The sequence below is a fragment of the Epinephelus lanceolatus genome, chromosome 5 (genome assembly GCF_041903045.1).
Source record: "Epinephelus lanceolatus isolate andai-2023 chromosome 5, ASM4190304v1, whole genome shotgun sequence".
Lineage (NCBI taxonomy): Eukaryota > Metazoa > Chordata > Actinopteri > Perciformes > Serranidae > Epinephelus > Epinephelus lanceolatus.
Genome location: NC_135738.1, coordinates 36,523,361 through 36,551,040, shown reverse-complemented (window position 1 = coordinate 36,551,040; position 27,680 = coordinate 36,523,361). Strand labels below are relative to the sequence as shown.

General features: G+C 40.8%; 1 protein-coding gene across 2 annotated transcripts in view; it reads left to right on the top strand.

Annotated features, from left to right (window-relative positions):
- The window catches only part of LOC117262088 (uncharacterized), a 94,483-nt gene that overhangs the window by 1,981 nt on the left and 64,822 nt on the right, over positions 1 to 27,680 (top strand). The window contains exons 1-9 of one of the 2 annotated variants that reach the window (XM_033634765.2): positions 867 to 1,123; positions 2,127 to 2,234; positions 3,793 to 3,985; positions 4,308 to 4,433; positions 5,634 to 5,757; positions 6,364 to 6,433; positions 9,377 to 9,491; positions 11,463 to 11,580; positions 20,631 to 20,743. In XM_033634765.2, coding sequence (XP_033490656.1) covers positions 965 to 1,123; positions 2,127 to 2,234; positions 3,793 to 3,985; positions 4,308 to 4,433; positions 5,634 to 5,757; positions 6,364 to 6,433; positions 9,377 to 9,491; positions 11,463 to 11,580; positions 20,631 to 20,743 — 1,126 coding nt within the window. In that variant the 5' untranslated portion in view covers positions 867 to 964. Of the gene's footprint in view, positions 1 to 866; positions 1,124 to 2,126; positions 2,235 to 3,792; positions 3,986 to 4,307; positions 4,434 to 5,633; positions 5,758 to 6,363; positions 6,434 to 9,376; positions 9,492 to 11,462; positions 11,581 to 20,630; positions 20,744 to 27,680 lie in introns of those variants that run through there. The other variant, XM_033634764.2, reaches the window with a different exon arrangement.

The following is a 27,680-nucleotide window of genomic DNA, read 5'->3' as shown; positions in this document are numbered from 1 at the left end:
GCAGCTGAAACTGAGATTTTAATTATTGCACCTGATGCCTCAGCATCTAAAGTGGCCAGCTGCTTAGGGTCCCTCAGTGCAAATGTGCGCCCCAAGTTGAGAAACCTTGGGGTCACATTTGATCAGGCCATGCTCTTCGATGACCACATCAAGACTGTCTCTCGCTCCTGCTTTTTCCACCTCAAAAACATTTCCAAACTCAGATCCATGTTAACTTATTCCGAGCTAGAAATGATCATCCATGCTTTTATTTCCTCACTTCTGGATTACTGTAATTCTCTTTTCACCTGTCTCAATAAAACTTCATTAGACCGCCTCCAACTAGTCCAGAACGCTGCCGCCAGGCTTCTGTCCAGATCTCATAAGTTCACTCACATCACTCCAGTCCTGGCATCCCTGCACTGGCTCCCTGTTAATTTCAGGATCCAGCACAAGATTCTAACCATCACTTACAGAGCCCTCCATGGTCAAGCACCTGCATACTTGACGGATCTGGTGTCCTTTCACTGTCCTGTCAGGTCACTGTGGTCCGCTGAAGGCCACCTACTTACTGTCCCTCACACAAGATTAAAGACGAAAGGTGATAGAGCCTTTAAGGCTGTTGCACCAAAATGGTGGAATGCACTACCTCATGAGCTGAGAGCGGCCTCTTCCGTGGACATTTTTAAAAAGCAATTAAAAACACATCTGTTTAGGCATGCGTTCTAGGGCTGGGCGGTATACCGGTTTGTACCGAAAACCGGTATTTATTTTCGTTATGATATGAATTTTTCATATACCGCAATACCGGTGAATAGCCCAAACAACGTCTGGAACGTGCGCGGCGGGAAAGTGTTTCAGCGGGGACCCATTTCACCGCTGCGCACCACAGGCACGCTTGAGCGGGTGAGAGTGAGAGCATAGAAAAGTTTAGAGGCGAGAATGGCTGCTGGAGAGAGTCCTGAAAGCAAAGCAACTGTACACGATGACCCAGAAGAACTCATACCAAAAAGAGCAGTGTTTTTCCTATATGCAACTAGCAGCGGCGCACTGCCGTTTACAATTCTCCTCTGCCCTTTGTATCATGCACGGCGGAGTTTCGCCCCGATGCGCACACACACACACACAAAGCGCACACACACAGGTAAGCACACTAGAGCACGGCTCGGACCACATTTTCCTGACCGAAGACGACCCGTCCCGAGTGCGAGACAGTTACGGCCAGGCTCTACCGGGCACGTCAGCGCTGCGACACGTCTGCAGCGCAAGTCCCGTAGCAGCTCGCCCCCCTGTTAATCAGCGGCTCCACCGGCAACAGGAGCGGCGCGACAACCCCCGTCTGTCGCGCGACAACTCTCTATTTTACGCGGCTCTTCTATTTTTGTCACGCTACGCTCCCCTACGCGACCCTCCAGCAGATAAAAACTACATGAAATCGTGTGCTAAATGAGCACAATGTGTTTTTAAATGAATAAACCATTATCAGAGGTGATATGTGATGATTTTTTTTCATGCATTTACCTATGTTTATCCGTGACATTGTGTAAATGTCCATGGCGGACATTTGAAAGCGAGGAGATGACAAACAGTACAGTAAACTTGTAGATAACTCAAATATATTTAATAACTTAGGTGGAAAATGCTTTAACATTTCATGCAGCCTACATGCAGCCTCTCGGCTCGGCAAACGGTAAACAACCCCGCTGGCTTCTCTACGTGTCGCTTCCGTACGCAGTCAGTGGAGCCCAAATGAATGGAGCGGAGCGTGTGTGGTGTTCAGGCGTTGTCAGGTAAATAACAAATTCCGGCACTTGAATAGGCCATAGCACAACACAGCAGCATGTCAAGTTGGCCGAACCTGAGCAAAATACCGTGAAATACCGTGAAACCGATATGATTTTTTCTTAAAACCGTGATATGAAAATTTTGTCATACTGCCCAGCCCTAATGCGTTCCATTAATTGTCCATTGTATCATCTCTGTATTTCGCTGCACTTTACTTTTTATTTGTTTTTGTGTATTTTGCATTGTTTCTGTTATTGTATTTTTTGTATTTTATCTTGTGAAGCACTTTGTGAGTCCTCTCTGTGAGAAGTGCTATATAAATAAAATTTACTTACTTACTTACACTCTTGTTGTGTTTTCAGATTGAGCGATTCATCAGGATGGGTATTCCTCCAAGTCTGCGAGGTAGAGTGTGGAAGTGTCTTCTCACCATTGACAGTCTGAGAGAAACTAGTGACTTCAACTACCAGGTAAAATAAGACATGCACCAGAAAGGACAGCTTGTGTTATTCTTATGTGAGTAATGTTGCATACTGCAATGCTCACTTGCATGAAGAGTTCTTCTGTTCTGCTTTTTCATAATGCTATAATTTTACACACTTTTATTTAGGCAGGGATTTTCTAGAATTAAAGCTCAGGTTGACAGTTTCATTTTAGCGTCATTGGGCAAAAATCCCACTATAAATTTTGAGCATATTGTAATTCAGGTGCTCTCAGATAACACTAGCCTTCAGAGCATCCACCGGCTCTGTCTTCAGGCTTTAGAAAGTCCAGCCCATTATAGGGGGACTTTGACTTTGACATCAGAGGCCTTTTTAAGAGAGAGAGACCAACTGTCAGTTATGTCAGTTACTGCTTGTTAACTGTGGTCAAACTGTCGAACTAGGCAGCGCTTACTTGAATCAAAATTTTGTTACTGCATTGCCTATTTCCTGCCTCAAATGTTTTCAGAGACATATTGTAGTGCACCATTTAGATGTAAAATGAGAAAGTTTGTGACAAGGACGCCATGTTGGAAGCAGTCAAGCTGAAAACTAAGCACTACCCACCGGCCAGAGTGAATTTACTCATTTCGTGACTATTGCAAATGCCATTAGAAGCGCTATGAGGAGACAGAGGAGCATGTTTTCTTTCACAGATTATCTGCTTCATGCACTACTGTCAAAAAATAGTGACAGGTTTTGACATAGTTGCAAATTAAGTTACCTATTGTACCTTTATGTTAATACAGTATAAAAAAACACCCCACAGAGTACTGCAGGTATTTTCAACAGCCATCTGTGCATCATTTCAAAATAATTTGTTTACTGCGTCAATTTCAAAATCATAAATTCAGTTATTAATATGTGTGGTTTAGAGCTGAAACAATTAGTCAATTAGCCGATGTCAAAAAAGTAATCAGCAAATTTGTTTTTTGTTTTTTTGGGAACTGAATTTTTTAGTTGGACAAAACAAATTTGTGAAAACGTCACCATGGGAAATTTTGATGGACATTTTTCACTATTTGTGACATTTCATAGACCAAAGAATTCCTTGCTTAATCAGAAAAATAATTAATCAATTACTGGTGAGCAGTTTAATTCATTATTAAAATCATGTGTCCTCATTTCATTACTCTTGTGTCACAGAGGTTGTTATTTGAATAGAGGATGTGCTTGTCAATCTACCACAGGGATTAAAAGCAGAGCTGTAGAATGTTTAAAAATGGACACTTTATATGATGTAATTTTGATTGAAGAAAATATCAATAAAGACAGCAGTGAGACCACTTGTTTCTGGTTTACAATTTTATCCTTACTATAAATGCAACACCAAGGCTTGGCCAGTAGATGTCACCATTTAGCCTCAGTGCTTCAAGAAAGCTTCATTTCCACCGTCACTACCTGTAACAATGATTTTCTTGTACGTTTACTAATCCAGGCTGGTTCTACATTTATTTGCTACCTGACATAACCTGGTCATTCATTCACAGCTGAAATGTTATTAATTGATTTCTAAAAGTGGAATGTTTTGGGCTTTCTCCAACAGAAGTGTTTGTTAGAGGTGCGAGGGCCCCTGGTCGACTTGGGAGTCAGTGAGTATGGCATCCTGTCGGCAATCACCACACTGAGCGAAACCCAAAACGATCTAGGTTTGAACCCTCAGCAGCTGTCCAGCTGCCCTGAGCCCAGATACTCTGTGGATGACATCACACTCTTCAGACAGATTGCCCTTGACCTGCGTAAGCTCAAATAGGTGTTTGTATTTCAAATGTTGTTATCCATGTAAAACATGGCCTTAAAAAATTAAAGGGAGGATATTTTGGCCAGTTTTAGGACTGAATTTTAATCTGACTGTGCAGTCCTCAAAATGTTGTAAAAATGGGTAAATGTTGACTTTGAGTATTACATGTATTGCATCACACAGTGAACCTCTTTTCTGGTGGTGCACCATGTTTAGGGTCACAGTCGGAGTTATGTGGTGACCAGATCACAGCTAAAGAAATGACTGTAAATGAATCATCTGTAGAAACATACATTGGATTAATTTGACCTGTTCAATAGAACGTTCCTTCCCGACCCACCGCTCTCTGATGGGGGAGAGCCCAGAAGCCATTGAAGGTCAGGCTAAACTCTTCAGGGTCCTCATCGCTTACGCCAAATACAGCCCAAAGGTTGGATACAGCCAAGGTAATGCATCATATGATCTTACAATGTTCATTTACATCACACATGGGGTCCTAAGAATGCCATTTTAAACCAGTGCAAAGTACCTCTGTCTTTGCTTCCCAGAAAATAATATTGAAGTGACTACTATGAGGTTGTTTGGCCTGTTTAAATTCACGTGGGGACATTTATTGTCATTTAAGCTTACCATTGTGTTCCTTCACTCATCATGTCTTTTTCACACACTTCAGTAACTGACTGAAGATGCAGTACCTGATGTGAACACTTGATGGAAGCAGAGGACCTTTAATATAAAGAGTTGCAGCATCGTGCTCTTCTCTGTGCAGGAAGTGTCAGTGAAATGAAACACATCTTTTTCACATTATCTAACAGCAATGATAACAATAGTAATACTGATAATAGAAATAATACTAATTCTACCTCTACTACTACCAATAATAATAATAATAATAATAATAATAATAATAATAATATATTAGGGCTAATGTATTTATTTTAAAGAGATGTATTTAATTTTATTTCAAATATTTAATAAAGGTGAAAATTGGATGAAAAAAATCACTAACATTTGTTTCAAAATCAAAAGCATTTGCAGCCACTGTAACTCTGGGTTATCAACAGCTCTTTTAAAATATTAGAGGAAGATAGAAATGCGTAATAAGCTGTTGTTACATAATTAAGAGGATGCAGAACCTGGATGAAAATCATTTTGAACCTAAAGTCCTAAATACACTTTATTTGAAATATCTTCTATCACATATCATATATTTATATGTATTTTGCATTTTTAGCTTTATTTTTGTTTTCTGGAAAATAGTGTCCCCATTGCAGCAGATGATAAAATCAAATCATCTTGATTAATGTCACACTAATGGTTTACCGTTTTCACTTTGCAGTGGTGCTGCTCCTGCCCTGTTTGCTGCTTCAATAGGAAATGTATCATATTTTAGTAAGAGCAGATATGCATAGGTCGCTGTACAAAGCGTACTGAGCTTATGCTCTATTATCTTGCTCAGCCGTGTACCCTACTGCTCCTACGAATGAACTATTTTCATTGTCTCAGCTGTTTTCATAAAACAGGGTCGGTCCTGTAACTTAAATGTTTTCATGCAGTGTATCAAACACACATAACTCATACTGTAATGCAGTATTTATGTATTTATTGTTTGTGTGTGTGTGTGTGTGTGTGTGTGTCTGTCACAGGGATGTCCTACATAGCTGCGGTGCTGCTGATGCAGTTGGGAGAGGAGGAGGCGTTCTGGGCCCTGACAGCCTTGTTGGATAAACCCAAATACCTGGCTGAACTGTTTGACCTCAGCCTCACCAGGTAAGAACGGGCTTAGAATACATAATAAATAAAATGCATGCATAAACATAGTGCATAATACATAAAATATACCATGAGTCATAACTCTAAAGTGATTGTACAGACATTTTAGTACTAAAGTATTACTAGTACTAAAATTAAGGGAAATTATGAAAGGGTACATTTTGTTATTCAGTTTTTAAGATGACCTTACTCAAAATTGGCTAATTCTCTTGGACTGTGTTTTACTGTGCAAAGACAAATTCCTTTTTGTACAAAATAAGAAGAGAGTGTTGGAAAGGGCAAAGCCAATTAAAATATCACTGCTGAAAGTTTTTTCCTAATTAATCAAGAGAAACAGACTAGTAGCAACATTACTTTTGGATCATTGGGCTCATTCGAAATGTCTTTTTCCATGGTAGTTACACAGATTCATCAAATAACACTTTATGGCATTTATGTATAATGTTTAAAATACCAAAAATGCTAACTTTCTGCAGTTGCATCAGAAAATTGCATCTGCTGAAATTGGTCCCTGAAACAAGCAATTTGTAAATTCTGTTGCTGTTTTCTTTGAATCTGTGGCACAGCTACACTAAACTAAACAATTATTGTTGGGCTAATCAGGGTCCAGCATCAGGTGAAGGTGTTTGACCAGTTCCTGAAACACAGGAAGCCACAGCTCTCTCAGCACATGGTGAGTGCTTTTTGATTTTTTTTATTTCAGTTCAGCTCTTTACTCACTGGGTTTGTGCACAGGAAAGCCTGGTGATACACTTTATATCTCTGTAAAATGACACGCTGAGTAGGAAACATGCAAGTATGAATTTTGTCATGGTATTGATCATTAGCCGACAAACTGGGAGGAAAAAACTACTTTGTACTGGAATTTTTTCAGTTGGCTGAGAGGGAAAATGTGACTAAAAACACATGATGACAAGAAGTATCTTAAAAGTGTGTGTGTCCATGTGTGCTCAGTTTTTGTGTTTCAGGCCAGATATGGCGAAGTGATGAGTAGTTCATGTGCGAGGGAGAGGCCACTGTAATGTATCCATCAGCAACTGGGCCTCTCCTGTCATTCAGTGTATTAGGCTCTAGGCTCATCATGTTCAGCAGTTACTGGTTGCATGGGGGGTTGCAGGCTACAGCTGTGTAATTTCCTCCCTCCGTCCCCGCTTTTATTTAACTATTTTTACGGAGTGCAGGTAGCGAACCTCACAGCAGACAGGCAACACCTCTTCTACAGCTGCTTGTGGATGAAAATTTAATGTCATCTCATGGATAAGGAGATGTTATCACTTCAACTAGCTTTTTTAAGCCAAAAGAAACATGGACAACAGAATGTAAAAGTGAAAATATGTTAAGTATGGAATGGTCATGTAAGTGAGCAGACACATACATAAAGCCATTCATTCTTTCTAGAGTCTAATCCAGTGTACAAGCTTAAATTGGTTTGATTTTATGCACACTGGTTGAACCAGCATTTATCATAATGACACATTCTGGGAAATTAAAAAGTAGCCTACACCAACAACCTGTGCTGACAGCCTCACTGCGCTAAATCAAACATGTATTGCATTAGTAACAAGCATTGTGATTAACATAATGTTTGTTTATAAATGAACTAATGGAGCCAGTGTCTGATAGGCTGTGAGCCGAACCCGACATGGAGGAGATCCAATTTCAGTGGAGGTGGGAGGGGGATCGAGTGGTGCACATTGAGTTTGTTAACCAGAAAGTTCCTGTGTTTTTTGGAGTGATGAGAGGAGACATGGCAGTTAGTCTCCCAGAAAACTAAAACTTGGCAAAAATGGCAAGATTTTATATTTGAAGCTGAAGAAAGAGGTGTCCTTACTGGTCACTAGCAACGCAGCACTGCTGTTTTGCCGTTTTTAGGCACACCTGACCTCCTGCCTAATGATCTCAATGCCAAGTTTCAGCCTCCTAAGGCTTGATATTGATATCTTGGTACTGGGTGGATTGCAGTGCAATTGTATAGACATTTGTTGTTTCAATAGGATGAATCTTCCTAACTTTTGTGATCTCCTGACTTTTCTTCTAGCACACCATGAGGTTCACATTTGTAGTTTTCAGTAAAACGTCTCAACAATTGGAAGAGTTTCTGTAAAATTTGGCACAGATATTCATCCCCACCACAGGATAAACTGTAATAACTTGCGGGATTTCTTAACTTTTCAGTTTATAATTTGTACAAAAGTCTGATAGATGGCCAAATGCCTGCAAAACTAATGACATTACCATCACCTCGGGCTGTACTGTCTAACTGCCAAATGCTAGCATGCTAACATGCTAGCTGTGGCGACCCTGGTAAGCATTATAACTGGTAAACATCAGCGTGTTATTAGGACTGCACAATGTGCAAAAAATATCATATTGCAAGTATTTTGACGTATTTTTAAGATATTGTGATTGCTGTTTAAGGAATAATGTTTGCATTTCATTTTCACTGAAAAAATATATGGAAATTATGATTTTTGCTGGGTTCTGTACCAAACATGCACGCTACCTTTTGTCTGGAATATGATTTATAGGCTGGGGCATCTCTGTAGCACCACGATGCTTCATTCGTTGTGGTATGTTGTGACAAATATAACCTTTGTCAAAAAATTGCAGCTCCTGCGATGTGGATATTGCACTTGATTGTGATTACGATAATTTATTTGATTAATTGTCAGGCCTCATTGTCATTGTGAGCATGTTAGTGTGTTTATGTAGGCTTTTTACTCAAAGCACTGCTGTGCCCAAGTACAGCATCATAGAGTCGTTATCACTTGTTGGCTGTTGATTCTTAACTCCTAAGGCAGCAGTGTATATAAGAAGGCTTTGTCAGATGGTCAAACAGCTTTGACAAAATGCTTTTAGTCCAGTGGAAGTATTATTTTCTCAATCACAGTTTTGTAAATAGTGAGCCTTACTCTTTGCCTTCTTCTCAGTCATGTTACAGTTGAAGCTAAGCTCTATATTGTTCATAATCTTCGATCTAAGCATGCTTGCACACTCTGATTCATTCACTGCTACCATTTGTGCTGCTCAAGTGTCTTTGAAGACATTGTTATACTTCACGTCGACTCAGCAGGTCTGGGAGGAAAGCTGCCCTTTTAGAGCCAACACACACACACACACACACACACACACACACACACACACACACCACAGGGGCTTATTGTAGGCACAGTCGTTACCCGCCCTTACAGAAAAGGCCTATTACAGATCGGTGGTCAGCTTTTCCTTTGTAATAGAGCTGTTCAGTAGAGTTAAGGCAAGCCAGCTGTAAACAAATTTTTGTACTTGGGCTGTACCCACCACATCTGAGCAAACAGAGGCTGAATGCATTTTCAGTGTTGAACATGAAGGACCTATGATATTATAATACTATTTTGTAAGACATATATCCACTATTACAAGCAGTTAACATTGCACACCACAATTTGTCTGTAACACCACTTAGGAAATTCCTTAAACTAGAATAAAGGTTTTAACACTAACTCAACTGAATGGATGTTTCAGTAAGGAGCGCAGTGAAGGAGTATGGTTAGCAGACACTGGCAGAGAAGCAAGTGTTGAATTCATGTTTGGTTCTGCCAAATTAACCCCCCCTGTTTTCCCATCCTCCCTGCAGGAGTCAGTGGGAGTCCTATCAGTCCACTTTGTGATGCCGTGGTTCCTCACTCTCTTCACTTCCCTTCCCTGCTGGGACTCTGTCCTGGCTGTCTGGGATCTCATCATTCTGCATGGTATGTATACACACATGCATAATTGTACAAGGGAGCTGATGACGCAGACTGATATTACTGAAGATGCAATCAGTGGGGAAGGGGGGAATAAGTTAATTTACTGTGGTTTTTATTATTTTTATGGGCTTTTTGCCTTTAATGGACAGGACAGTGTATGAAATGGGGAGAGAGAAAGTGGGGAATGACATGCAGCAAAGGGCTGCAGGCCGGAATCGAACCCTTGGCTGCTGCATCAAGGCATAGCGTCTGTACATACATACTTTACTGTGATTTTTTTTTTTTTTTAATGTTAAATTAATGTGAGCATAGTTCAGTTTGTTCCATTGCCAGGGAAAAGATTGGTGGGCTAATCAAACGGTTTTAAAGGAACAGGTCACCTACAAAATTACCATGTGTAAATCAAACTATTTATCAATCAATCAATTATCATTTATTTGTAACATAATTATACAAGGTGCAACTCCAGTGAAATGTGATCCCATTGAATCCTTTAATTTACACTGTAATTTAGTCCTATTTTGCTGCTTCTTACATTATTGGCTGCATCTTTATAATCGTCCATGTTTCTGGATAGTTCTGGTAACCCATGGTTTCTGGTTGTGGAATGATTTTACTGTCTTCACACCCAACTCCAACAAGATGGCCATATAGTCGCTCCCTCCGAGGCAGCTCTGCAGCTGCCTCTGGAAGGCGTTTAACAGTGATCCACAGCAGGAACAGGTCAGCACCTTCCCACAGTCACACCAGTCCTTATTCACTGTGAAGCACGCGCCTCCTCTCCCTCTCTTGCCAGAGTCCTTTGCTATCAGATCGGCATATAGGAAAAGAGTCACCTGGTTGAGTGGCGCTGTCCAGGATTTAGCCAAGTTTCGGTAAATTACAGGATGTTACAGTTCCTGATATCTTGTTGGAAACTGATGCAGCACAGAGGTTGTTCAGTTTGTTCTCCAACACCTGTACACCATCAGAGGGAGCTGTTTTAATTTCGTCATACACATGTTGAATGATGACAGTAAAGGTCTTTCTATTCTACAATGGCTAGCAGGATGTTCTCTCAGCTTGTGCCATTTTCTCCATCCTTTCCCTGATGTTTACTGATGTTTACATTTGAAAATCTCAACATGGCTAGCTAGCAGATGTAGCGGAAGTACAGTTTAATGACTGGGCAGTTGATTTCCCTCATCCTAAAGAGTGACTTGCAGCCACCACAGTCCATAACCAACCACAAACATCACCACCAACACTTGTGAAATAGGCATGAGTCTACATTTAGCACAAATTTAGCTGAGCTGACAAAGAGGCAACTGGAGGCACCTGCACCTACTTCATCAAAGTATATTGGTCACCTGTTGAATTCGTGAAGAAAACTTTTCATGAAATTTTGATGACTTGCACTGAAGTGCAGCCATGTTAAACATCAGCAAAGTGAGTAGCGCGCCTGGGCAAGCACATGGGTTTGAACTCTGCTCAGTGGAATGCACAAGCAGACTTCAAAGACATGGGCTTGCTCAGGTGCGCTACTTGTACGTGGAAGTGTTTTAAATGGTAGGATTTTAGCAAAAATACTTGTGTTTTGGAGGTATTGGGCCTACAGCTGGGTAAGTGAGACTTGGATTGTACAGCAGGAGTTGTGTGAGTGTTTGTAAATGGATGTTTTGATTTAGTTTTGCTGTTAAACACGGTCCCCTTTCACTCCAATTCATCAAGAATTTTTTCCATTTTTGCATTCTGTGTTACCTTGGAGGTGAGAAAAGTGTAGTTTTCTTCACTTCAGTTTAACATAATAAGGGGCGAGTAATTCATATACAAATGGTCATTTTGTGGGTGAATTATTACTTAAATGGGTTGATACCTCACTTTGTAAATTGTTTATCATCCTCTCTATCTTCTCTTTTACACCTACTTTGTATTGACAAAGCGTTGTGTATATATACAGCAATCATTTTTGGAAATCCTGCTGTCTCTCCTCAGGCCTGTCAGCTGTGTTTCGTACTGCTTTGACCATTATTGAGCTCCTGGAGCCTCGACTAATGGACCTGAATGATGAGGGAGCAGTGTTGCCCTTGCTGCTGAGAGTCCCTGTTGATGTGTAAGTAAAGTAAAGTTGAACTTGGAACAGAATTATGAATGAACACTGTCTGGTCTATAGACAGTGTTAGTTCTGTGCTTACAAACAGAAAATATCTTACATAATATATATCAATATCAAACAGAGCGGCTTATGCCATTTATGAGTTTTATTCTCTCATATGTGAGCTGTGCAGATCTGTGTTGTATTCATAATCTACATTTTGTTCAGCACAAAATACCTCAATATATGTTGCCTGAGACCCGCATCCATGAGTGTTGTCCCAGACCACCCTCGTGAATGTGTTGAAAGTGATGGGTTTTTCTGAAGAATGTGCAGCACAGTTCTCAGAGCTGAGAGTTTTTAGACTCTGTCCTAAATAAAACCCCAGGCAGCTCATGAATATCAATCAGCTCATCAGGACTGGACATATTTTGACACTGAGCATTCCAGGAAAAGTAGAGTGTCATTGTTTTGCCATGGTTGTCTTTGTACATGTTTGGATTAAACATCTTTTATGCTAAATTAGTTTCTTCAATGGCAGCCCACGCTGCTTTCAGTGGAACCCCTCTGTCCGTGTCTCACTACGTTGAATATAAACGTCACATGCCGACGGACATGTTTTGTTGACATGGAGCTGTAGTTATGGCAACTCAGCAGGGTCACTGGGTTTGTGTATACAGCCAGTGTGTGTGTGTGTGTGTGTGTGTGTGTGTGTGTGACAGACTGGTGTACAATTATTCAGTTTATCATATTTGTTTTATTAGATAAGCTCCCTTCAACTACTTAAATTTCACGCTCATATGTGCTTCTCACTGTAGAAAAGGTCCCACTGTTTGGCCTAAGTTTGTTTACCTTGGACAAAGATCTGTTCAGTAGACTTTGAATAATGGAGGCCAGACAGCCAAGTAGTTTCCATAAAGGTAGCTGTGTCACAGCCAGTGATAAAGCACTTTATCATGAGCCAGAGGGGGGGTGAAGGCGTATGAGGTACGCACCAATGACTTGCAAAGTGGATTATGAAGGACAAATCTTTAGGATTATTATGTTGAACAGCGAAACAATTGACCTAACTACTTAATCGACCAATTGATTTTTTTTAAAAGTGCTTTATTTCCAACATTTCAGAGATATGTTTCATTACTACTTAAATAAAAAAGAGGGGTTCCTAAAATAATAACCTGTGATTTCTGAGCTTCAAGGGAAGAAAAAGCACATTTTGATCCATGTGTGAAACTCCTCTTCTGTTTGTATATGCATGCATCAAGGGCAGCACTGACAGTCCCGTTTTGTTCTCGCTCTGGTGTTCAGTGGGCAGCCTGCCACCACGTCACATTGAGAAGTCCTTGTTGCCCGCTTGGCATCGTTACGAAAGCCTGGTCAGAAGTCAACACTAAGTGGTCCGACTGTCTCCCAGGGCAGGATCCCCTTACGCTGGGAAGATACTGTTGGAGAAACAGGGGAAGGGAGTGAGTGTGGTAAAAGAGAGAGAGGAAGATGAATGCAGGGTCAGTGAGAAGTGGCTAGAGAGAGAAGGTGCACTAATTGTGGGTGGTGAGGGGTAGAAAAGAGAATGAGAAATGAAGGAGAGGAGCAAGGCAAGATCTTCAACCTCTCTTAATTCTCATAAGGATCTCTGCTCTTTTACTCTGTGTGAATGGTATAAATAGGAGTTGTCATGCACCCATATAGCCCATTCTGATTAATGGTTGGTTGAGAGGCTCATCCATCTCATGTGTCTGTCTGTCTACACTGGGCTGTCAGTCAGCTGTCACCTCAGTCATAGATTGCAACAATGACTCCCAGCACACCCTACGTCACCAATCAAAGAGCAGCTTAACACTCTGCGGATTACGTTTCTGTCTGTTTTTCTAACACTTTAATGGTATTTCTTCCCCCGTTCCTGGTTTAATCTTTAAGTCTCAGTACAGATCAATGAGTGGTGCTTTTTAGTAATATGTTTAACTACTGCTCTTACACTACCCTCTCACCCTTTATTCAGTGACAGTACCTGTTCTGCCTCCCCCAATCTGTTTTTAGCTGTCCTATCGGTGTAGCTGTATGGACTGCAATGTCAGTCAGTGGGTCGGACCAACAGTTTGGTCCAGACTAAAATATCTCAACAACTATTGGATGGATTGCCTTCAAATTTATTACGGGTATCCAGAGTGCCCTGAGGATAAATCATAATGACTTTTGTGATCACTGGACTCTTCCTCCAGTGCCACTAGTAGGTTGAGATTTAAAGTTTTTGATGGGATGTTGACAATTGTTGAATGGATCACCAAAAAATGTGGTACACACGTTCATGTCCCCGCCAGAATGAATTGTAATCACTTTGGGAACCCCTTAAAGGAAAACGTTAACAATTTTCAACCAGCTCTGTGTCACTGCAATGTGGGCAGTGTGTGCAGATGAACAGTGAAGTGTTTGGCTTCCTTCCATGTCCCGTTTCGCATTACTCAGGGGACTGCACCAGCGGAAGAGCGGAGAGCTGCGGTGCTGTCAGCACTGAGAGAAGCCAAACACTGTTCATCTGCACACACAGCCTACACAGCGGTGACACACAGTTGCTTGAAAATCAGCAATTTTTCCCTTTAACTTTTAATCTAGTGCCATCGTCACAAACATCATCATGAACAAAACTGAAAAAATTACATCCTCATAATTCTGAACTGTTGCCACAATGTTTAAGGTGTTGTTATTGAAACTGTTGCAGTTAGCTTGTCTTGGAGGCAAAGCAATCACATGACCAGTGCTGGGCAAGTTACTCGCAAAATGTAATTTATTACATGTAACTAGTTACCTTCATTTGAAAGTGGTAAGTTACTTTACAGTATTACTCTCTTTGTAGAGTAACAAATTACTTATTACACTACTTCTGTGTTACTTTCTTCAAATTGACCTCAGAAGAATGACTAGGCATTTTAAATGGATGAGGATCATGTTGTTTCACAGCAGGTAATCAAAGCACAGAACCTCCAGTTTATTACAGTTCATTTCAAATCCAGTGCTGCGCAGGTCTGACCCAGTCATGCATTCACATACAGTGGCTCGGCTACCACTTTGTATTGCAATGAAAAAAAAAAAAAAAGATAAAGAACAATTAAATAGCCTAGACCTTTTTAAATAAACAAATACCCTTGGACACAGGGAGGGTGAGACAAAGCATCCAAGTCTAATAATTATGAGATATGGATCAATATTTGAGGGCCTATGAAACATAGTATACAAATGTTGAGGTGGCTTGCGAGTCAGTTACTATGATGCTACTATGATACTATGAACACTGGAGCTGGAAGACCCGCCAGTTCCCGGTATGCTGGTCAGCTACAGCAGCACTGGAGAGAGTTATGCACAAGAACAGGACTGTATGCCAGCGTTGCTCTGTGATATTTTTTTCTGGTGGTGCGCTGGCGAAAGTGGAGCAGTGTGGATGAATTCTGTCAAAACCTAATATATTATTGTAACGTGTTACTTTTGTAAAGTGTTACCTCCAACACTGCACATGACTTAGTTATGATATACAAATAATAACCAACAGTAAAATCTATATTGTTTTCCAGAAAATATTTTTTTATCATATCATATATTTTGAGGCAAATAATGAAGCTAAAAAAAGTACAACTGAATTGAAATTTGTATCGACATAAATTATAGCACTGTTCAGTTTTAATCATGAGTTTCCGTTCAACCTAAAACAGCCACTGCTCCACTTGCTGACTTGTTTTTCTGTCTTCCAGCACCTTTACTTTATTGTCTCTACTTCAGTGTCCATATCTCCTTTGCCCAGTCCTGTTCCTCTCTGTCTCCTTTTCTATACCCTCATCCTACTCACTCCCTATACACACTGTTTTTCTAAATGCCTTCCACCAGTCCTATCTCTTTCTTTCTTGTTTGCCCCCTCCTTCACAGTAGTCAATTCTCATAAACCTCCCTGGGCTGTCCCTCCTCCCCCGTGTTCTCATTTACTTTTCTGCGCCCCCTCTCCTCCTAGCTGCCTCTTTTCATTCATTCATTTATCCTCATTGACACAATGACACCCTCGCTCAGCCTGAGGGGTCCACATATCATTTGTTTACTTCATACTGACAAGGCTGGCTTCAATAAGTGTTCTTTAGTTTCTCTCGTCTCTGTTAAACATTTTAAAAGTCCCAAAAGCATTAAGGCTTAGGATCACCTAGTGGGTCTGTGTTGCTTGTGTTCTCTCTTCTTTTGACATGACATGCATTTTAGTTGTTTTTTTTTTTTAAATACAGTAGTGATGGGCGGATCGATTCTTTTCTCGGTATTGGTTCCTTCAAGTTGATATATGTAAATATATCGAACCATTTAAAGTGTTGATACTTTTCGCAAAATACAGTGTCAATTAGCCACTGCTGCGCGCAACGACAAAAACTTCTCTTCAATGTATTACCAGTCGTCATCATCATCGTGTATATGTTTACATTATTAAAGATAAAATATTAATTTAAAGGTATTGATTCAGCATCCCACTTGTATGTAGGGAGGTTATGTAAGCTCAATATGATGTCGCAGAAATGTTACTGACCAAAGTACTGTTGTTCTTTGAGGGGCAAGTAGCAGACGTGCCAGTTTCCTCCACAGCCTTGTGCTGCATTTATGTGGTATCAGAATAACTTAAAAAAAAAAAAAAGTTTCCCATCATATTTCATAGCTCGCCTGATCTGTTTCTGTTGCTCTTTGCGATCATGGTGTTTAAAAGCTTTGAGCAATAAAAAAACAACACATCTTCTTTGTAGCAGCCATGTTGTTTCCACATTACAACTTAAAGCTCATGAAATAACCAAAGTAAGAAGAAGAAGCATCCAAGGAGCATCTGAATGCACCATTGGCATTGACTGTTAAAGGTCTTGACTGGAGTGCGCTTTAATCCGGTCTCGTTCACTCACCATAGCAGGCAGCGTGAGCAGTACCCTATGACAAAACAAGTTGGTGAATGAGAAAAGTCAGGGATTCACAAGCACTCGGACTTTCGACAAGCTGACCTGGTACATATCAGACATAAAAAAAGAGTTGTGTAGAAAGATTTGTTCATTTATGTACGCATATCACCAAAATACAAGTCCATGTATTGTTTGGTAGAGCCTTTCCCTAAGCAACCTGATACAGAAAATGGTCTGAGATGGTCAGAGTTGGAACCTTTATATGTTTTGACATTTTGTAATTTAAACCTACCTCTAAGCTGCACAAAGCACATATTAAGGCTGGAGATAAAGTACATTGATACATAGTAGATATATACAGAGCAGCTTCAAAGAGAATTTAGTCATAACAAGGTTTACAGACACTGCCTGCTAAGGAAAGGAGAAATGTTAAGAATAGCTCGACTGACACTGAATTCGCAAGACCAGTGCTGACATTGATTGACTCTTAGGAGTTTAAAATCTGATAATGATATATCAGCCAATCATCACTTTTAACATAAACACTTAACGTCAGATCCTTGAGATTAATTTTTGTTTCATTATTTTTTAAAAGTACATATTAAGTAGGACAGTGTGAAAATCCTTTCTGTACTCTAATTTCTTGTTATTCATTGACGTACTCACCAACACAATACATCTGCAGTAAGCTAATATTGTTAAAGTTGTTGGACTATCTGTAATGTTAAGCTGTACTTTATGTGGCAACTTTAACTATTTCACCGTAAATTAATCAGCAATAGCAGACAATGAATCTGAATCTAAAAGTGTACCAAGAGAAATGTCTTCGTGAAATAATCAAAAAGGAACTGAGGCCAACTTTACCAACCTTATTTAAATATACATTTTTTGCATAGGCAATATAAAGATCCTTGCAGTTGTGGTTTTGAATGGTCTTGAAGTAAAATCCAAAGTCCTTTTGGTGAGAGATTGAGACAAGACCAAGTAGAAATAAGGTCAAGTCTGAGACAAGACCTTGAGACTGGTCTCGAGACCAAGACTGATCTCGAGTACTAACTGATGTATATACTTGTATAGTATGCAAGTCATATGTGTCAAGGTATACTCAAGTCAACTAAGTGTCTGGACACAGAAATTGAACGACATTTAGAGTTGTCCAGTTGTTACTTACATTTACTAATAATGGTTTACTGTATGTTGGGTTTTGACCAGTATCAAGCCATCATCTGTAAAATGCCTGCTGGGATCTTTTTAAATGAGCTGACAGGAAACTTGTGCACATCATTCATTCTTCTTATTCTCCCATGATTGCACTATTTTCATTCCCTCCCTAGCACACTATCTGTTGCTTCTACAACCATTTATCATGATATACTGGGATGGATAGCCCAACCATGTGATCTATCTCAATTACATATCACTGTTTTATCACCTTCTCTCCCTCCTTTGTCTCTGTCCTGTTGTCTGACGTCATTCTCTCCTCACATTAATGTTGCATTATCAACCTGGATGTCCTTACTTTAATTAATACAGATGGGATTAAAGGATAAATTCACAATTTTTCAAGCATGTCTTTTTTTTGGGGGATGATATCACATATTGTATTTGTGTTACCTTCTAGAAAGATCACGGTAAAAGAAAATAATGTATTTGTACATATCGTATACATAACCATGCCTACATATCCATACATGTAAACAGTCACATACAGTCATGCGTGCGTACATTATACTTGTGTATATACAGTACAGGCCAAAAGTTTGGACACACCTTCTCATTCAATGCGTTTTCTTTATTTTCATGACTATTTACATTGTAGATTCTCACTGAAGGCATCAAAACTATGAATGAACACATGTGGAGTTATGTACTTAACAAAAAAAGGTGAAATAACTGAAAACATGTTTTATATTCTAGTTTCTTCAAAATAGCCACCCTTTGCTCTGATTACTGCTTTGCACACTCTTGGCATTCTCTCGATGAACTTCAAGAGGTAGTCACCTGAAATGGTTTTCCAACAGTCTTGAAGGAGTTCCCAGAGGTGTTTAGCACTTGTTGGCCCCTTTGCCTTCACTCTGCGGTCCAGCTCACCCCAAACCATCTGGATTGGGTTCAGGTCCGGTGACTGTGGAGGCCAGGTCATCTGCCGCAGCACTCCATCACTCTCCTTCTTGGTCAAATAGCCCTTACACAGCCTGGAGGTGTGTTTGGGGTCATTGTCCTGTTGAAAAATAAATGATCGTCCAACTAAACGCAAACCGGATGGGATGGCATGTCACTGCAGGATGCTGTGGTAGCCATGCTGGTTCAGTGTGCCTTCAATTTTGAATAAATCCCCAACAGTGTCACCAGCAAAACACCCCCACACCATCACACCTCCTCCTCCATGCTTCACAGTGGGAACCAGGCATGTGGAATCCATCCGTTCACCTTTTCTGCGTCTCACAAAGACACGGCGGTTGGAACCAAAGATCTCAAATTTGGACTCATCAGACCAAAGCACAGATTTCCACTGGTCTAATGTCCATTCCTTGTGTTTCTTGGCCCAAACAAATCTCTTCTGCTTGTTGCCTCTCCTTAGCAGTGGTTTCCTAGCAGCTATTTGACCATGAAGGCCTGATTCACGCAGTCTCCTCTTAACAGTTGTTCTAGAGATGGGTCTGCTGCTAGAACTCTGTGTGGCATTCATCTGGTCTCTGATCTGAGCTGCTGTTAACTTGCGATTTCTGAGGCTGGTGACTCGGCTGAACTTATCCTCAGAAGCAGAGGTGACTCTTGGTCTTCCTTTCCTGGGTCGGTCCTCATGTGTGCCAGTTTCGTTGTAGCGCTTGATGGTTTTTGCGACTCCACTTGGGGACACATTTAAAGTTTTTGCAATTTTCCGGACTGACTGACCTTCATTTCTTAAAGTAATGATGGCCACTCGTTTTTCATTAGTTACCATAATATGAATTTTAACAGTTGTCCAATAGGGCTGTCGGCTGTGTATTAACCTGACTTCTGCACAACACAACTGGTGGTCCCAACCCCATTGATAAAGCAAGAAATTCCACTAATTAACCCTGATAAGGCACACCTGTGAAGTGGAAACCATTTCAGGTGACTACCTCTTGAAGCTCATGGAGAGAATGCCAAGAGTGTGCAAAGCAGTAATCAGAGCAAAGGGTGGCTATTTTGAAGAAACTAGAATATAAAACATGTTTTCAGTTATTTCACCTTTTTTTGTTAAGTACATAACTCCACATGTGTTCATTCATAGTTTTGATGACTTCAGTGAGAATCTACAATGTAAATAGTCATGAAAATAAAGAAAACGCATTGAATGAGAAGGTGTGTCCAAACTTTTGGCCTGTACTGTATATATATATATATATATATATATATATATATATATATATATATATATATATATATATATATATATATATATATATATATATATACAGTTCACAGTTTACGAAATGCACACACTGGCCAATATAACACAAGAATGCTTAAATTTAAGATGCAGAAAGTATCAAATGCTTTTACCCATTGACCTGTCTTTTATCTTGAGTTGATTTATAAAACTGCCCCACTTATTGTTTGTATCTTTTCTCTTACTCTTTTTGCTTGCATTATTTCACAAGATGTGGTCTTTATTAAAGAACCGAGCCACTCCATACAGGAAAGCCTTTCAGAGCTCTTCCAATATTTGAGGACTCCTCTGAACACTGCAACAATTTCCATGCAGATAGTTTTATATTCTGTATTATTTAACCTTTCAGCCATAGATCTGTCACGTAACAGCCTTATTATTGGATTCCCAGGACTATCCACCATGCACTGCATGGCCGTAGTAATATAAACTCCGTTCAGAACATTAAATAAAATACCCCTTCCCCAGCTTCTGTTTTTTCCACCCATTATTTGATACAAATTGTAACCATTTCCCCTTATCTTTTTCACAAATCAGATTTTTTAGCCATACAATTCTAAATTCTCCCATATGAACAATAAAACAGTTTTTTCTTGCTGTAATAGTTCCCCTTTCTAATGTCCCTTCCTAATGCTGATCCAATGTAGGTGATTTGGGGATTCACACTAGCACCCCTCTTATTGTAACCTAAATCCAGTTCCAGGTAGCCCATCTCACTGTCCTCCACACCCCACTGTCATCTGCAGAGCCCAATACACCGTGTTAGTTCCTGCCCTGTGGAATACCGAGGTCCAAGACTGGGAGCTTAAATGTATGAACAGTCTGGTGTTGGATGAAAGCCACCATGGACCCAAAGCAGGTACCACATACACAAACACTCACTCACACACACACACACACACACTACACACAAAGCAGTTGTTCTTAGGCAGAAGCTAATAATGCAGAGGGACACTGGGGAACACTCGGCACACAGTCACTTAAACTCTGGTTACTCATTCAGGCTACATCACTTAACCTTGGCACACATGCTGATCCTGTTACACACATACACACAAGTTTTGTTCTCTGGTCTTAATGTCAATGTGTATGGTAGTTGGACCTTGGGGAAGACATCTTCAGTTTGTTCCTGAGAACATTGCAATAAAAAAAGAGAAAACAATCACCCTTTGTTCACCTCGTTCTCTTAGTTCCATTTCATATGTGAAACGCCCTTTAACGGGCTTCGCTATTGGTTTACCCATTGAGACTCCACTTTGGCACCCTGAGACGGATCTTTTGCTCTCACTGCCCACTTAGGAGGTAGCAACCACACAGCAACTATGCACTATAAAACCCCAGTGCATCTGCTGCTCATCCCCCTTTTTCACTCAGTCACTTGGAGTAGATCTACATCTTGATTCATCCACCCAGCCTCCAGTGTCAACTTGGATGAGAGTGGGACATTCTGCTTGCAATAAAATCAGTGGCTTTCACCTATTCTAATGTCAACGCTTGCAGTGGGACAAGAGTGTTACTCTGATCAAGCATTCAGTCATGATCTGTCTTCTCCTGTCTTCCCCTTTCTGGCCTGGTGACTGGCCATCGCTCCTGTCCGAATGGGACTGAGTGACGGCTGGCATGTTCAACTGCTGTTGGATGGAGCCTGTGCTGCCCAGGAGGCTGGCTAGGTCTCTCCAGTCTGAAGGAGAACGAACAGTGGCAGCTTCTCTATATGCCACTGTCTACTAACTCCCTTTTGATCAAGACATCCAGGTAATGATAAACCCACTGGAGACTGAGAGGAAGGCGTTGTAAAACCTGGGCTCTCATCTGCACCCCCTGCAGCCTCCGTTTCAGCAGCAGCATCAGTAGCGCCAGCAGCCGCAGCATTGCCAGCACTCCAGGGACCACCCCTGTGACTGGGCCCCTGCCACCCCGAGCTGTCCTGTGCCCTCCTAGTCTCCTTTGTCCAGAGGCAAATTTAGGAGAGGCAGCAGCGCCAGGCCAAGTAGGACCTTCAGTAGGTCTTCAGTCCTAATTAAGGGCGTTGCCCCACTTAACCTAAAGAGTATAGTTCCCTTAAAACACCAACATAGACACACTGGCTGTCTCACATGTCATGAGAGGCACCCCACCTAGGAGGGGGTGGTGCCCTCTCTCCCCCTCACAAGTAGTGCAAATAAGGGTAAGGCGGTGCACGATGCATGATCTTCCCCTGCTTCACCTGTATCTAATTAATTAGTTGAGGAACACTGTTTTTCCTCTTTATACTCATGGGTGCCCAGTGGGAGCCTTAATGGATAAGTCAATAGTGAAGCCACGTATTCATAGAACACGGGTTACGTCCAGTAACTAGTATTTCTTCTGTTAACAGCTTGCTAAATGTTTAACTGCCGTAATTGCAAATGGGAGAGCAAAGTAGTTTGTTCATCAGTAGATATTTGAAAGAACTGGACATTTTAAAGCTGATACTTTATCACAGACTGCCTTCCAAACAAACCACCCATTAGCAAGAAATGTGAAATAGTTCTCTGGTTTTGTGCAGATGTTTTAATACCTAAACAGTGTCTTATTTTTTGTGGTGCAACAACAATAGACCTCAAAGAAACTGCCTTTACTTTGCATGTGGCATCAGTTGACAATACCTAAAAGACTGTCAACTTCACCCTGTGCTGATGACAGAGTTCATGTAACAGGCTGCTACTGTGTGTATGTGTCCGTGCCTATTATAACCTGACAGATCAAAGGAGCTGTTATCTTTTGAAGGTTGTTCAGATATCAGCTCCTCAAGATCTGGAAACCCCTCACCACTGGAGTCTCACCTTCACAAAACATTGGAATGCAAACCTGATGTTCGTGTGTGTGTGTGTGTGTGTGTGTGTGTGTGTGTGTGTGTGTGTGTGCGTGTGTGTGTGTGTGTGTGTGTTTTCATGGCTGCAAATGTGCACATATGTTTATGTCTGTGCACGCATCATGTAAGACTCTGAAAGGCAGCACGGATGAGTCACATGTTGGTGGCTGCAGGGCTGTGTTTGTCAATGCAGCCGGGAAGGCAAAAAGAAGAGGGGCAAGAAAAAAGACTCTGAGAGTGAGAGAGAGTGAGAGAGAGAGAGAGAGAGAGAGATGTGTGAGTGAGTATTTGCGAAAAGGGCAGAAGAATCTGACAGTGCATGAGAGGCTTCCTTTCAGGGCAATTGGAAGCCACAAAAGCATGTTTTACAGTGGGAATAATCCATCAGTCTGTGTTTGTGTATGTGTGCCCACCTGTGCGTGTGGCTGTGTGTGAGTCAGGATGAGTCATCCTTATTTGCTGGCCTGTCAGACTGTCTAGCCCTCAAGGCAGCAGGGGAAACGAGCTGATTCATCCGCTGCCTCGCCGACACAATCCAACGTTCCTGTATTTTCTCTCTTTCACACACTTTCACTCTCTGTCTTTGTCGTTGACACCCGGCACAGTCATGGTGTTGTTACAGATCTTGTGGCATGTGTTCCACACTCTCATTAACAGTTCATCCAAATGCATCTTGTTAGCAGCTAATTGGAGCGCTGTTCACTGCAAGAGCTGTTGCTGGCAAGCATTCTGTTTATGTGGCATTTGGAGATCCTCATAGACAACTGGTTGTAAAGACACAGTGTTGTATGCTGTAGAGAGACTGAGGCTATTTACGAATTTAAGGCTATCTGAATGAAATTGACTGGACTTGGACAAAACGACATTCGGGAGATTTGAACTAATTTCTTTCACTTCACACAATTTGTTTATTTGTAATGTGCATTATGGGTGAGCAATATGGATAACATTTTCTGTCACTGTAAATTTAACTTTCTATCACAAGATACATTAGATAGAAGATACATTTTCTGGAAAACAATAGGCCTTTTTCACAAGAGGCATTTTGACATTTCACTGTAATTTAATTTAGCTGCTTAAGTTTCAGGGCCCTGGTATTGTGCATGCTGTCTCATTGTAACACTGTTGGGGTTTACTGAGACACTTAAAGGGGAACTCCACCGATTCTACCCATGAGGTCTGTTTACAGGTGTCCAGAGTACTATTGCTAATATTAAAAAAAGTTGTGTAAAGACTTTCATGGCTTCTGAGAGAGATGCATTAAAATTTGTTAAATTGTGTTAGTAATGTCACCTGAGTCAGTGTTGCTTGGGTCTAAAGACAAAAATTGAAAATGACAACAAGCAGGGGGTGTGGAGTTAGAAGGAAGTGATCTTACCAGACTTCCGTACCCTCTCGTCTTCTGCTTGAGGCTACATTAGGCTCTACCAGTACAATGCACCTGAATCTCTGACCAAACTTTCAGACTTGATCCTATTTTTAAACTGTTCATCGTGAGTGTGACAGTGCTATAGGAGTGCAGTGCTAAATTGGTGGAATACTCATTTACGTAGAGCCATCATTATTTTATTAGTAACACAGGTGCTTTTCCTACAATGGCAAGTCAACATGTTAGCTGTGAAACAATCCTGTTGAGGAACCTGACCAATCCAAATACTTCATCACATTGGTACAAAAATTCTTCAAATCCATGCCATCATTTAGTCCTGATCATTGATTTGCAATATTGCCCATAATGCCCTCATACAACTAGAGATAGAGGGAAGTGACACTTCACATTCCCAAATAGCTGACGAATATCTATCTTCTGACAATATAGCTAGCTTACTGTTTGAAATCTCTTCTGAGGACTGCATAGGCCTGCTCACCTTTGGTTTTAAACTTGGTTCCAAGCGATCTGTTGCTTTCTCCTTTGATTAAGATGGCAGCTGTTCTCAGCTTGAGTTTGCAGCAATGACACTACAATAGTTTCCTGACCAAGAGTCTCAGCAAAAAAAATGTTAAAATGTCCATACAATCTGCTGCAATGTTGTCTACTTCTCTCACATCCTGACTAGTCTATATAGGCTGATTTAAAAAATGATTTTGTAGAAAAGGTTTTGATTATTGAAATACCAAAAATTCAGACTAAGAAGTATCGCTTTGTGACAGAAATCTTTTGTCCATATAAGGCTCTAACTTAATTTTTTTCATCACCAATCCAAACAGCCCTGAAATACAGTTTCAGCTGTCCCAGTGAATGCTGGCCGTCCCAATTATAAAATTACTCTTTTAGTATAAATATGCTCACTCCTTCATTTTTTTTTAACACTGTTGGTGTGTGCACGCACTTAAGAAGGCCACCTGTCAAGCATGCTCCAGTGATACCCCTTTACCAACATGGTATGGGTTCCATTTCAGTGCCCGCAACTCACCATGAACCGTTCGTAGCATTTTGGCCTCAAACCAAAAAATAGCAGGTTACTCTTGACCTAAAGTGTTAACCTTGATGAAATCAGTTTGCGTGTCATATTCTACAGATTGGAAAGAGAGGATGGAGAAGACAAAAATGGAGAGGTCAATTGAGAACTCATTTAAAAAAATGTGCAGTGGTCTCATCAGTAGTTGGTTCATGCTAGTTTTTTTTTTGTTTGTTTGTTTTTGATAAAAACAAATATTTGTACTAACATATAAGCTTGCAGGTAATTAATGCTGATCTGCCTTTTTTTTTTTTTTTTTACTAATTTGTAATTTGTAATTCTATCATGTCTATATGGTAACCCAGATTCACAAACCTCATGTGACATTTCATGTTCCATGTTTTAAGTGATTATTTTAATCCAAACCATAATCTTTCCATAACCCTAACCAAGTGTGTAGTAGTAGTAGTTTTGTGCCTAAACCTTCATAGCCTTTAATCACAGCATTGCCACACCATAAAACAGCAGGACAATAATATTTTGAAGCTGCTTGCAGGAGTTTTTCCAAATCTCAGGTTACCGTCTAGCCATGACGGTTTACGTCAACCCTTTTTGTCAATGACACATTCTTGATTACAATGGTTCTGCTTAAAACTGGTAGAAATGCGGGCTGGTTTATAATCCTTAACAGAACCAGTTAAAGAACCAGAGCTTGAGTGGCTGGAGTTTGTTCCAGTCTTTGTGTCTTCTGCAGAATGTTTTGCTAGTTGGGCAGCTTTCCTTTCTGGCATCTTAACATCTTTTCTCTCGCTTTCTCCATTTGATGCAACTCAACTACTGCGTTTGTTTACTGCTGCCCGTAGCCATCAACATGGCAGCGACGTCCATGGGGACGTCACTGTGCCCATTCCCTATAACATATCGTTACATGGTTTAGATTCCTAAATAAATATTCACCTCGTCACTAGATACTCCTGAACAACTCGATAAACTCGTGGATGATGCCATCTCTGCTGTCTGTGCAAGGCTTTTTGTCCTACGAGGCCACCGTCACTTACCTGACAGGAGGGATGAGCAAGTGAGCGCTGCAATCTAGGATTTGCTGATGTCACTGTTACTCACCATTTTTACACACTGAGGTTTTAAGGCTACGTCTACCTTCTGCTTCGCCACCGTCCCAAAATTTTTATCATCCATGAACATTTTTCTGTCCCCAGAATGATGGATGTCGTTAAGTTAGAGCACTGCCATAAGTCCATATAAATATATTTAGACATGAAGCTAATATGGTGGTACAAGTGACTAAAAAGGTTTCGTGTTGTGCATTGCCCTGGTAGGAGGGGATGTTGTGAATGATATTGTTGTAGAGTGTTTCAGTTGTCACAGCAGGGTCCCTGGGGCCTGTCCAACAGCAGGCTGAGTCAGCAATAAAGGACAAAGTTGAAGTGACTTCAGGTTATGCTGAGTCAGGCTGAGAAGCTCTGAGAGCAGGTAGATTTGTCCTTCTGTCCTTCTATGGGCTACTTTCCTATTGTATTGCTCTTGTTTTCCTGTTCCCACCTCCCTTTTCCTTTCCCCTTGTCTTGACACTTTCTCTCCCCTTCCTGTCCTTCCCCGTTCCTACATTATTCTCCTTTTTATTCATCTCTCTATTTACCCTTACGTACTTTCGTTCCCTCCATTGTTACCTTCTCTCCTCCTCTTCCGTTCCCTCTCCTGCCCCCGTATATCTCCTTTTTTCCATGACTCCTCTGGTGTAGTGGCAGATGCCAGAGTCCTGTTCTCCTCAGCAGGCTTTCATGATACACCGTTTTCTTCCTGCCTGCCTGCTGCTCGAGCCTCAGTGACTCAGCATTCATTTTTTTCAGTGCCCCTAGACAACCTCCTATAGTCAGTGCTGCTTTCGTTGATCATGCTTACTAGATTCTAACTTTATGATGGTTTATTATGATGGTTCATAGTATGACCTTATGTATATGCTCTATGGTAGTCCTGGCTTTGTAAAATCTGTGTCATGTATTGATGTGTTAGACCAGAAAGATGTCCAAGTGGTTTGTTAAGCTGTCCAACTAGAGGCTCCCTACTTCTCATTAAAACAAAAAAAAAGCTGAAATTCTTTCATTGTATTTAGTGTGTGCTTATGTAGTGTATGCCTGTTTCCTTACTCTTGCCATCAGTGAACTCTATGTCCATCTGTTCCCTAAATCTCTCTGTTTCATCCCCTTGTTCACACCATTTTTTGACCTCGCTGTCCATCTGTTATTTGGCTCCAGCAGACTCACTGCAGTAGTTTATGTATATTAGTGTGTGTGTGTGTGTGTGTGTGTGTGTGTGTGTGTGTGTGTGTGTGCGCGCGTGTGCCTGTGCACTCTCTTCGCTTCCTTGGCTTATGATAAATGGATCTAGCACAGAATGCTTACTTAGTGACTCCGTGTCGTGCATCTTTCATGATTTTGCTTTGTTTCAGAGAAATACAACAGAGGAAGATATTATCAAAATGTATGTTTTTGGCACAACTTTGATGAAGAAAAATGAGAACACACACTGAAGGAAAAAGGGGTTGA